Raw genomic sequence first — 13,361 nt, 5'->3', positions numbered from 1 at the left:
TTAGTGGGCAAGTTGGTCAGGATGATACCTATAAGGGTGCCCATGTTTACGGATTTAGGGTTGTACCTGGTAGGTTCCTTGATAGTTTGTGTGAGATTGAGGGCATCTAGCTTAGATTGTAGGATGGCTGGGGTGCTAAACATATCCCAGTTTAGGTCACCTAACAGTATGAACTCTGAAGATAGATGGGGGGCAATCAATTCACATATGGTGTCCAGGGCACAGCTGGGGCTGAGGGTGGTCCATAACAAGCAGCAACAGTGAGAGACTTATTTCTGGAAAGGTGGATTTTTAAAAGGAGAAGCTTGAACTGTTTGTGCACAGACCTGGATAGTATGACAGAACTCTGCAGGCTATCTCTGCAGTAGATTGCAACTCCGCCCCCTTTGGCAGTTCTATCTTGATGGAAAATGTTGTAGTTGGGGATGAAAATTTCAGAATTTTTGGTGGCCTTCCTAAACCAGGATTCAGACACGGCTAGGACATCAGGGTTGGCGGAGTGTGCTAAAGCAGTGAATAAAACACACTTAGGGAGGAGGCTTCTGATGTTAACGTGCATGAAACCAAGGCTTTTATGGTTACAGAAGTCAACAAATGAGAGCGCCTGGGGAATAGGTGTGAATCTGGGGGCTACAGGGCCTGGATTAACCTCTACATCACCAGAGGAACAGAGGAGGAGTGGGATAATGGTATGGCTGAAGGCTATAAGAACTGTTCGTCTAGTGTGTTGGGAACAGAGAATAAAAGGGGCAGATTTCTGGGCATGGTAGAATAGATTCAGGGGATAATGTACAGACAAGGGTATGGTAGGATGTGAGTACAGTGGGGGTAAACCTATGCATTGAGTGACGATGAGAGAGCTTGCATCTCTGGAGACACCAGCTAAGCCAGGTGAGGTCTCCCCATGTGTGGGGTGTTTGACAAAAGAGCAATCTAAGGCATGTTGAGCAGGACTAAGGGCTCTACAGTGAAATAAAACAATAACTAACCGAAACAGCAGAAGACAAGACATATTGACATAAGAGAGAGGCATGTGTAGCCGAGTGATCATAGGGTCCAATGAGCAGCAATAGGTGAGTCCGGGAGCCGTTCGGTAGTCGCTACTATGCTAGGCGAGCGGAGGCACAGCGTTCAGAAAGCTAGCGGGCCGTGGCTAGCAGATGGGTCTAAGGCAACATCGCAACGGAAAAGCCTCTTGAAACCACATCGGACGATTACGTCGGCAGACCAGTCGTGATGGATTGGCGGGGCTCCGTGTCGGCAATAAAGGGTCCAGGCCAATTGGCAAAAGAGGTATTGTAGTTCACGAATTAGCGGGTATACCTCTTCGGCTAGCCGGGAGATGGTTCTAGCTCGAGGCTAGCTCAAGGCTAACCGGTGCTTGCTTTGGGACAGAGGCGTTAGCCAGCAGTAGCCACTCGGTTGTAGCTAGCTAGCTGCGATGATTCGGTGTAATGGCCCAGAGCTTGCGGCAGGAATCCGGAGATGTGGTGGAAAAAAGCAGTCCGATATGCTCTGGGTTGATATTGGACTGCGCAGACTGACAGGTATTGACCGAGCTAAAGCTGGCTGGTGTCCGGGCTTAAGGTGAAGACCGCTAGCTGTGGCTAACAGTGACTACTAGCTAGTAGCTAGTTAGCTGGCTAGCTTCTGATGGAGGTTCCAGTTATTCTCGTACAAAAATAGCAGATCCGTACCACATTGGGTGAGGCGGGTTGCAGGAAAGTATATTTAGGTCATAGGTAGAAAGTGAAAAAAAACGATGAACTCCATTTTTACATGGGACAAGACTAACACACGTCCGACTGCTACGCCATCTTGGATACAAAGTTACCAGAACATTCGTTTGGTGGCGGAAAATGTTCACAAACACAATTTTTTTCAAACACAAACACTGTCCAGTTGTGCTGATGATTATACAATGTTTATATAAAACATTTGCCTCACATTACAAGAACATTACCAGTAGGGATGACTATTTTCCCCAAAATCTACCAAGTTTCAATCAGAAGTTCCCATTTAAAGCATTTAAAACCAAGATATGGTCACTATGCCAGGTTTCTCCCAAAATAAGATTGTCGCTGCACCACATTGCCGGCTTGACTGCACTATGTAAAAATTTCACAGCAAGTGAAACTGATATTTAGTAACGATAGAGTAACTTTGATCGCCAATGACATTGTTGTGAAATGCGAAACAGGTCGTTCATCAATTCAGAGTGTTATGTTTCTCAATTAATTCAGCGCATTTCATCTCGACACAGAGCGCGCTCAGGACACACAGAGCTCACCCTGTGTAGGCTGAAGTGTTGTCGAATCATCCAACCTTTGTAACAGCAGTCAAACAAAAGTCAAATGACCAAAGTTGCTAAGCTTGCTAGATAACTGTCAAATGACAGAATATCTCAGATTTGGCAAAATCGAGTTGATGACTATACAGATAACAGATCAACTCATGAATAGCGTGGAGATAAAAAGAGGAAATGTTTTGAATATCTAGGCCTAAACGCTGTTTCCTCGTCTCCTCACTCCGCTGCCGACTTCCCCCACCGCGTTGTTCTCAACAGCAGTTTAAATCAATATTGCCTACTGTTTTCTAGAAATTTTGCTTTTTTTGAGGTTCGAGCTCATTTCATTTCTGTGATATCAGACTAGGCCTGGGCTCAGGCTTCAGCTCACCAGGCTTGGGTCGAACCAGGATCGAATTTTCAGTTCTGATGAGAACTCTGAACTGCATTCAGTACTCTGTGTACAGTCTGGCAGTGTCAATTTTGCATGTGCTTTGATTTTATGGCGACTTTGTTTGAAGTAAATACACTAGGCTAAAGGGTTCCATCCGACAACCTGTTTGAATAATGTGCTATTTTGGTGTGTCCACCAGCTGCATTAAGTACTGCAGTGCATCTCCTCCTCATGGACTGCACCAGATTTGCCAGTTCTTGCTGTAAGATGTTACCCCACTCTTCCACCAAGGCACCTGAAAATTCCTGGACATTTCTGGGGGGAATGGCCCTAGCCATCACCCTCCGATCCAACATGTTCCAGACGTGCTCAATGGGATTGAGATCCGGGCTCTTCGTTGGCCATGGCAGAACACTGACATTCCTGTCTTGCAGGAAATCATGCACAGAACGAGCAGTATGGCTGGTGGCATTGTCATGCTGGAGGGTCATGTCAGGATGAGCCTGCAGGAAGGGTACCACATGAGGGAGGAGGATGTCTTCCCTGTAACGCAAAGCGTTGAGATCGCCTGCAATGACAACAAGCTCAGTCCGATGATGCTGTGACACACCGCCCCAGACCATGACGGACCCTCCACCTCCAAATCGAACCCGCTCCAGAGTGCAGGCCTCGGTGTAACACTCATTCCTTCGACGATAAACGCAAATCCGACCATCACCCCTGGTGAGACAAATCTTCGACTCGTCAGTGAAGAGCACTTTTTGCCAGTCCTGTCTGATCCAGCAACGGTGGGTTTGTGCCCATAGGCAACGTTGTTCCCGGTGATGTCTGGTGAGGACCTTCCTTACAACAGGCCTACAAGCCCTCAGTCCAGCCTCTCTCAGCCTATTGCGGACAGTCTGAGCACTGATGGAGGAATTGTGCGTTCCTGGTGTAACTCACGCAGGTGTGATGTTTGGATGTACCGATCCTTTGCAGGTGTTGTTACACGTGGTCTGCCACTGCGAGGACGATCAGCTGTCCGTCCTGTCTCCCTGTAGCGCTGTCTTAGGCATCTCACAGTACGGACATTGCAATGTATTGCCCTGGCCACATCTGCAGTCCTCATACCTCCTTGCAACATGCCTAAGGCACGTTCACGCAGATGAGCAGGGACCCTGGGCATCTTTCTTTTGGTGTCAGTAGAAAGGCCTCTAGTGTCCTAAGTTTTCATAACGTCTATAAGCTGTTAGTGTCTTAACGACCGTTCCACAGGTGCATGTTCATTAATTGTTTATTGTTCATTGAACAAGCATTGGAAACCGTGTTTAAACCCTTTACAATGAAGATCTGTGAAGTTATTTGGATTTTTACAAATATTCTTTGAAAGACAGGGTCCTGAAAAAGGGAAGTTTTCTTTTTTTGCTGAGTTTAGATGTGCATGTGTATGTACAGGGCGGCAGGTAGCCTAGCAGTTAATCAAAAGGTTGCTGGTTTGAATCTCCAAGCCGACTAGGTGAAAAATAGGTTGATGTACCCTTGAGCTCATCGAGTACACCAACCCTGTTTTGCTCCTGTAAGTCGCTCAGGATAACAATGTCTGCTAAAAGACTCAAATAAAAATCTACCAAGACATATAGCCATAGTTTGGATCATAATCTAAGGATTTTAGTACAAAGGGAAATCTACTAGAAACATTAGGATCCTGTTGGCGCAGCAGACCAAGTAGCCTACAAGGCTTGAAGATGGCAGTTTGTACATTCAAAAGTACTTAATTACCATTCTTTAAAATAGCTATAGCTATGTTAGGACAATACCCTAATAAAATATAATGATGTAAGAAGATTGAAATGCCGTTTGTTTAAACGTTTGGCGATTTCATATAATAATGTTACCTTACACATCAATATTAGCAGAACATTATTATGCATTATCACAGAAGTATGTTTTTAGAAAAATGATGGATCATCATGTCATAACCTTACAGAATATCTTCATGAGACCATTGTAGGAATATTCCCTGCTAGTTGTTATGGGTGTTTTGAATAACATATCCATCAACATTAGCAGAACATTTAGTTGTGCCAGTATGTTCTAAGAACATTACCCGAACATTGTGTTATTACATTACCTGGAACCTAATGAGAACATTTGGGGAATGTTCTGTGGTGGTTGTTACAGATGTTGTGCACAACATTTTAGTGAACGTTAGGAGAACATTCCAAGGATATTTGACTTAAAACATGTCCTTTGTTAGATAAAACCCTAACTAGAACTTAATAGGAATCTACATAATATTCTGGGAATGTTCCCGGTTTGCTGGGAAGGTTCTAACGAAATTTCCATATCAACAATCGAAATGACTGAAAATGTGTCTTGTCAAAATGAAATTCTAGCTTGATAAATCAAATGCATTGAAAGGAATGCTGTATATTCTCATGATTCAACAGTACAACCCGCAGTGACAGCGATGTAGAAGTCACAGCAGAACCCCATGTCATTTACACTATTCTGCATGTACACAGCAGGCCAACAGACATGTGGGAGACGCATCCCTTGGTTCCACTTTCACACTGACACAAAATGTCATTCCCATTACGTCGACAAAGTAAATGTCCAAGATGTGTAAAAGTCTGGGTAAAAAGTATTAATTGGTAATGACGTTTCAGACAAGTGGACAGTCCTGTACTCACTGTTCGCCTGCCCGACAGTTAGCAGTAAGGGATATGGTGGTTGCCTGTCATGTCTTCTAGAGGTATGCTGCCTCTGTCTGGTCTAAACTTTCATTATGGTTGGCGTTCCTCTCTTCGAACCCTCCAAACAGAGCCTTACATTATTCCAACTTGGAATATTATTTGAGGTGTTTTCTAAATTAGATTATCATAGGGTAAGCACTGCCTACCCTGATTGCACGTCACTGTGCTATGCAAAATGATGTAGTGGGTGCTGTCCAACAATCGGATGCAATCTCACTCCGGAGTGTCAGAACATTGTTGTCTGATGAGCGAAAGTAAAATATGCAGTCATGCTCCTCGGCAAACCTGGCATCACTGAAAACCAGTCAAGTAAAAAATGGTTTGCACAGTCGTACTAGAACACCCCCAACACATCTGTTAAAATGGCCAATAAGCAAACTAAACTGTCAGTGGTGTGTGTGTTTGAAGAGACTAGCTTCCAGGTATTATCCTCTGTGTTGACTCACAGTATAGTAGGCTGTCCGAAGGTCACAACTGTTTGTCTACACTTCACACGCCTCACTGGAGATAGGTTTTCAGTCTTTCAGGCAGGATGTGATGATAAACTTGAGGAAGTAACTTCCATTCATTTGGTCTCAATCTCATCATGTGTACAAAATGTTTTTAGATTTAATTGCCACACACTCTCTAGTAGTAAACCTGATCCGGCTAAAAGGAAGGCAACTGCCGTCCATTCCCCAAGTGATTAATTTAGCCTTCATGTAACCCCTTATGCTGGCATTGCTGACAGTTGATCCCCAATAATAAGGTCAGTCACTAAAAGATAAGAGCAGAGAGTCAAGCCTTGATTTGCTGTAGTCGGGTATTGGTTCCCTAAACATGGCTGCCTCCATAGAAATAGAATTACTAGAACGGAAATTGCCTTTCAAGTCACTGGGTCTGTAATGGGTGAACTGGTGGCCATATTGAGTGCACCCATAGGTGTTCCAGTTGAATTGCCATGGTCTGTGGAGCTTTTCCCATTCTAGCAAATTATATTTCTATGGCTGCCACTGTCTCTGTGGCTGCAACTTCAGTGCCACTGCTTGATTAAGCTATCAGTGCTGGAAATCTACAGTACCGGGAGAGAATACAGTACAGCAGCCAATCAGTGTCTACATCATGGACAGGTCACAGGGTTTGTTGAACATACTCCAACATACGCTCCATTGCGTAATGATGATGGTGTTGGAGAGGTCCACCCTTCATGTTCCTTCCCCCTCCTCCCTCAACCCCTTTCTGTACTGTAGGCTACCACACGCTGTCATATGTTTCCACTGGACAGAGTCCCACTTCCATGATGTGCTCTGTTTGTCCAGGTCTGTAGCGTGTAGCCGCAATTGACACTACAACCTCAAATTCAAACAAAATCTCTTCATATGTACCAAGTAATTGCCCCATATTAATGTCTACACAAATCAAATATTCAGACAAATATTTAAAGTGCACAATGAGGAAATATGTTTTTTTTTTAATTAGCCGGTACTAGTCTCATTGTAATCAGTCAACAATTACCTTGTGACTTCAAAGCAAACATCAACCAGAGATCAAACAGACTACCCCAAAATGACCTACCACAGAGTGCGTAACATTATGTCATAATAATGCCATGCTCTGTCTCCTGTCCTACAGCCAGTCCTCTACCCACTACGCCAACACGACCTGTCAGTACCACAGTGTGTAACGTCATGTTCTCTCTTCCATCTCACAGCCCAGCGTTCTGCCCATGAGTTGCCCATGGTGGATAAACAAGACATGGACAGCTGCTCTGTCCTGGGAGGTCAGCAGATGATTCTGACGGGACAGAACTTCAGCTCCGACTCCAAGGTCATCTTTATGGAGAAAACCCATGGTGAGTATTACTCAATATGAGTCAACACCTCTGGGGGTGGAAGTGGATGATGGTGGCATGGACCATATTCTATATAATGTCCCACCTCATCTATTAAAAATGTTACGTTTATTTTACTAGAGTGAAATGTTTGCCGGTATTCTTCTGACCGTTGTTAGATTCTGTTGAGAAAAAAAACACTCATACAATACGTGCCAGTAGCATTGAAAACGTTTTGGGAATTTTCCATTGGAAAACTGTGGGAATGTGGAAAACTTTACATAGGAATATATGGGTATTTATTCACTTTTTACCTTTTTGCAAGTATTTACCCTCATAAACCAGCCATGATAATCAGATGTAGACAGTTATTACCCATGCCGATTTAGAGGAAATTTACTTTACAGCCCTATATTATTATTATTACTCTGGTTGATCATGCCTCCACAAATTTCGCTCACTAGTGCCACAGCACCACCATGTTGCGTTTTAGCTATGAATAATTTGCATGATCCATCAGATAAGACAGCAGCCTCACTCTCCTGTGCCCTCTCCTTCCTCGCCTGTTATCCATGCGTTATGTTATCATTATGCTGTTTCTTTTGTTGTGCGTGGAATAGGACCTCTGTTAAGGAATAGGACCTAGCGGAATATGACCTAGCGGTTAAGAGCGTTAGGCCAGTAACCGAAAGATCGCTGGTTCAAATCCCCGAGCCGGCAAGGTGAGCAAGGCAGTTAACCCCCAACAACAACTGCTCCCTGGGCGCCGATGACGTGGGCGTCGATTAAGGCAGCCCCCCCGTACATCTCTGATTCAGAGGGGTTGGGTTAAATGCGGAAGACACATTTCGGTTGAATGCGTTCAGTTGTGCAACTGACTACGTATTCCCTTTCCCTACACAAAACTGTAGACGAGCTTCAAATACCTCAGTACGTTAGGGGGAATTTTTTTTTTACTAGTGTGTGTACTACTGCATTCTTATTGGTCTGCTCTATCCAGTCATACTTAGGCCTTGTGACACAATTATTTAACTTGTACATTGGAATGGCAGAATCACCATTACAAGATAGTCTCAGATATTGCTGTATTAATCATTGTGATTGAGTAATAGTGACAAAGGCCACCATACTTTCTATCTGTCATTTGAATCCTGACCTTTCCTTCTCACCCACCGCTCAGGTATTTGCATAACATTCCAATTCCTTCTGATACTAAACAGTGCCAACCCTTTTAGGATAAGAAGCTTATCACAGCAAGATAGGTTTTATTGTAGGTTTATTTTTGAACTTCACACAATTATTTAACAAGCCTACTAAAGTATTAGTATATTGTGAAGATTGTTAATCTGCTTCATTGACAGCTTACAGGATTGTATGCTGAGGAGATGTACTTTGTTATAGTTGTCAGTCACAGTTTTCAGTACAGTCTTTGTTGTCCTGCTCTCTGTCGCAACTCCTAAATACAGACTGTCTGTGTAGTGAGGGATATATAATTTTGGTCACCTCATTGCACCTCAATATCCTCAATACTGAGTCCAGAGAGAAGAGTGGTCCTCATTGATCCATCTACAGCACTTACGGCAGCTACTTGGTTTACCTTGGCATTCGTCACCCAAACACTAACCATAACACCAGCTCTTATAAAGCCAGATGCACAACCTAGGGACTATTCTAATGTAACTATTTATTCCTGGTTAGCTGTTATGTTATGTTTATGTTATATATAGCTAGGCCATCCAGGCTTTGTTTATAACCTTCCATAAATCAGATCTAGGTTTTTATTTATGGTCCTTTAGTTGTTGTTGTTAATAGCCCGCAGAAGTCTCTGGACTGCATGGGACGGCAGAAGAGTAACCTAGTGTTTAGATGCTTTATCTGTTACTAGTCTGTTAGCATAATGGTTGTGACTCATTACATCCATGGCCTGTCTGAGGGCTGAGTATGGGGAGCTTTGAGACATGGGCTTTCCGGGGGCTGAGTGTGGGGAGCTATGATACGTGGGCTCTCTAGGGGGCTGCTTCAGCTAGAACTTGGACCTTGTCTGTCCAGGTTTTTTTTCTTCATAAAGGCTTTCCTGCTGTCGGGTTATGACACACTGCACTAATGGCTAGTATTGGAGACGGACATAAAAAAGTAGATCTACGTAGAAGAGGGATTGCCATTGTTTTGGAGAGGTTCTCTATGTGACCCAGAGTTCTGGAACAGTAAGACTGTGAAATCCCTTTGAATGGGACACAACTGGCTCTGGCCTTCTCTGGCTCTAGGAGACACGCGCATGCATGCACGTGCACACGTGCACACACACACACACACACACACACACACACACACACACACACACACACACACACACACACACACAGCTGTGGCTCCTCTGGCTCCATCTCATGGACGTGGCTCCACGAGGGGAGGAGAGGGTTCCATAAGACATTATTTGAAGGTCCGGAATAAACCATTTATAAGGCATTAATAAATTGTTACTCATGAACCTTTTACTAATCATTCGTAAAGTATTTTTGCAGTCCCTAATCTAAAGTGAGTGCTATTTATACTATAAATGTTTTGAGTGACTAGTGTCAATTCTCACAAAAATGAGGGTGTAATGATTAATAAATGGTGAGCAAACGGTTTGTAAATGTCTTATAAATGGTTTATTATGGACCCTTAACATAAAGTGTTACCGAGGATTCCCACAGTCAAGCCAAGCTGGGCCTCTTCAACTCTTTCTGGCTGCCTCCATTCCTAATTACCAGAGAAAAAAGAAAGGACAAGGGGTATCCCGTAGAGTAGTTTTGGAACAAAACGCAAACAAATGTAAAACGCCAAGAAAGCAACAGTCATCACCTGTCGTTACTCTGTACTGAAACGGAGCGAGTTGATCATAAAACAAAAGAAAAATAAAATAAAGAAAACTTGGCAAGATGTATGGAATCCCCCTTTCTCCTTCTGACTCATTTCAGACATATGCGTTTAATTTGCAGTCTGACATAAAGGTTTCCCACATAGCATTAAACAGATATCCGGCTGCTAAATACTGGACTTCTTTCCTTTTGAGAAAATGCTTAAGCTGTTTAATTTTAATAGAGAGCAAATCTAGTTGAAATGTCTAAAATGTTGATAACAAAAAAAAAAAAGGGGTTATTTGTGTGTTTCGGTTGACATTTTGTCAGTTTGTTATCTTGCTTTTGAAAGTTTATGATCATCAATGACAAGAAGTCATCAGCAGCGTAATTTCTAACACCTGAGTTGTTGATCTATACTCTTTTTCCAGTTAACTGTAAATGACTGCAATATGATGTAATAACATTAAATGATACAGCTAAATGCAGATAGCAGCAACAATACCTGTGTTGGGATTTACCCAGCACATCAAAAATGTTCAACACATTAATGTTACGTTATTGAGCAAGACCTAATCTTGAGGTATCAAGTAATGCCCTACAGCGCATCTTCAAGACCCGGAATTATAATCTTATACTCTGCAAAAATTCAATCTGAGTTCATGATTTATTTTTCTATCTTGGGAAAGGGCCATAAAAAATCTTTACAAGGTAAAGAAGAAAATAACATCTCTGAACTTTCCCATATTTTGGTATTTGTTTCATTATTCCATTGTTAACACAGTCTCAAAAGATATGTAACTTTCAAAACACAGAAATCATCCCTGTATGATGCATTTTGCATCATATGATTCTGCGTTTTGCATCATATAATGCTACATTTATCATACGGGGATGCTTTCTGTATTTTGAAAGTTACGTATCTTGAAAACTTGATAGTCCCGCCCTGGCCATAGAGAGGCTTTTATTATCTGTTATGGTTAGGCCAGGGTGTGACTAGGGTGGGCATTCTCGTTTCTTTATTTCTAGGTTTTTCTGTTTCTATGTTTTGGCCGGGTATGGTTCTCAATCAGGGACAGCTGTCTATCGTTGTCTCTGATTGGGAATCATACTTAGGTAGCCTTTTTCCCTTTTGTTATTGTGGATAGTTGACTTTGTTAGTGGCACTATAGCCCTCGTAAGCTTCACGGTTGTTTCTTTGATTCTTGTTTTGTTGGCGACATTCTAAATAAAAGAAAATGTACGCTCACCACGCTGCACCTTGGTCCGGTCATTTCCACCTAGACGACGGCCGTGACAGAACTACCCACCACCAAAGGACCAAGCAGCGTGGCCAGGAGAGGCAGCCCCCAATGTTTTTTTTGGGGGGGGGGGACACATGAGACGGTCGGCGGAGCCGAGGTTGGAAGCAGAGACAGTTAAGGAGTTGATGGAGAGATTGGAGGAGAGAGTTAGGAGAGAGCTGCTGTGTTGGTGCAGGAGGCATGACATTTGCCCTACGGAGCATGTCCTCAGGTTAATGTCACCTGAGTCAGCTCTCCATACTTGTCCTGAGGTGCGTGCTAGCCGTCTGGTGAAGACTGTGCCAGCCCCACGCACCAGGCCTCCTGTGCGCCTCCCCAGCCCTGTACGTCTTGTGCCAGCTCTACGCTCCAGACCTCCAGGGCGCCTCCACAGCCCGGTGAGTCTTGCGCCGGCTCTGCGCACTGTGTCTCCTGTGCTTTGTGACAGCCCGGTTCCAGGCTCCGTACGTGCCGGGCTAAAGTGGGCATTCAGCCTGGAAGAGTGGTGCCAGAGATACGCACCAGATCTCCAGTGCTCCCCCACAGCCCGGTTCATCCTGTGCCTCCTCCAAGGACCAGGCCTCCAGTAGGTCTCCCCAGCCTGGTGAGTCCTATGCCTGCGCCACAGGCCAGTCCGGGGCCCGCAGCGAGGGTCCCCAGTCCGGGGCCCGCAGCGAGGGTCCCCAGTCCGGGGCCCGCAACGAGGGTCCCCAGTCCGGGGTCGGCGGCGAGGGTCCCCGCACCAGAGGCGCCGCCAAGTGGGGGGAACCAGAGGCGGAGGGGGGTCTACGTCCTGCACCAGAGCCGCCGCCGTTTTATTCTCTGTTTTGGTTAGGCCAGGGTGTGACTAGGGTGGGCATTCTAGTTTCTTTATTTCTAGGTTTTTCTGTTTCTATGTTTTGGTTCTCAATCAGGGACAGCTGTCTATTGTTGTCTCTGATTGTGAATCATACTTAGGTAGCCTTTTTCCCTTATGTTATTGTGGGTAGTTGACTTTGTTAGTGGCACTATAGCTCTCGTAAGCTTCACGGTCGTTTCTTTGTTTCTTGTTTTGTTGGCGACTTTCTAAATACAAGAAAATGTATGTTCACCACGCTGCACCTTGGTCCTGTCATTTCCACCTAGACGACGGCCGTGACAGAAAATCGATAGAAATCTGAATTAAATAACCTTCTTAGACTCAATAACCCTGAAGCAACTATCAGCAGACAAAAAATAATCACAAAAAATAGAAATCCCCCAAATGAAATATTAAACATTGGTAAAACATTTGCGCAGAGAAAATCTCCAGGTATGGATGGCTTTCCCATAGAATTGTATTTGACATTCTGGGAAAAAGTAGCACCCCTATTTACTCAAATGACAACACACGTCACTCAATTAAGTGCTTCCGAGTTCCATGTATCAAAGAGTTATTTCAGTTGTATTAAAACCAGGAAAATCTGTGGAGTCCCCTGTAGATTACAAGACCCATATGTTTAATAATACATTTAGACAATTACACAATAACAAAACTCATAAGTAACAGAATGGCAAAAGTCTTACCAGACTTGATACAAACAGGGTTTATTAAAATGTATTCCCTATAATACAATACGCAAAAAAACAAGATGTAGATTTTTCACTTATGGCTGTTGATGCCTAAAAGGCTTTAGACCGTCTTGTATGGCCTTTTCTATTACAATCTTTGGAAGCATTCAACTTTCCAACTGAAATAATACATTTCATAAAAAATATTATATAAATATCCTAAAGCAAAAATAAATAAATAATAATACATCATCTGCTGAAATTGCTTTAGAAAGGGGCACGAGACAGGGATGTCCTTTCTCCCTCCTCCTGTTTGTAAAGGACCCAAACATAACAGGTATCAGTATCGGTAAACACAATGACTAATTTTGAAAGTCATTTTGAAAATGACTTGTTAAAAATATTTTCAGAATACTCAAATATTAGGATATAAAATGAACGTGAAAAAAATGAAATAATGGCAATAGGAAAAATAATAACTC

At 43.4% G+C, this 13,361-nt stretch overlaps 1 protein-coding gene across 2 annotated transcripts in view; it reads left to right on the top strand.

Moving 5' to 3' along the window:
- The window catches only part of LOC139542321 (nuclear factor of activated T-cells, cytoplasmic 2-like), a 48,877-nt gene that overhangs the window by 16,586 nt on the left and 18,930 nt on the right, over window positions 1-13,361 (top strand). For both annotated transcript variants that reach the window (XM_071347597.1, XM_071347596.1), the window contains exon 6: window positions 7,107-7,247. In XM_071347597.1, the coding sequence (XP_071203698.1) occupies window positions 7,107-7,247 (141 nt within the window). The remainder of the gene's footprint in view (window positions 1-7,106; window positions 7,248-13,361) is intronic.

This window comes from Salvelinus alpinus, chromosome 17 (assembly GCF_045679555.1).
Source record: "Salvelinus alpinus chromosome 17, SLU_Salpinus.1, whole genome shotgun sequence".
Taxonomy (NCBI): domain Eukaryota; kingdom Metazoa; phylum Chordata; class Actinopteri; order Salmoniformes; family Salmonidae; genus Salvelinus; species Salvelinus alpinus.
The sequence above is the reverse complement of the archived record's forward strand: the minus strand, read 5'-3'. Positions and strand labels throughout refer to the sequence as shown.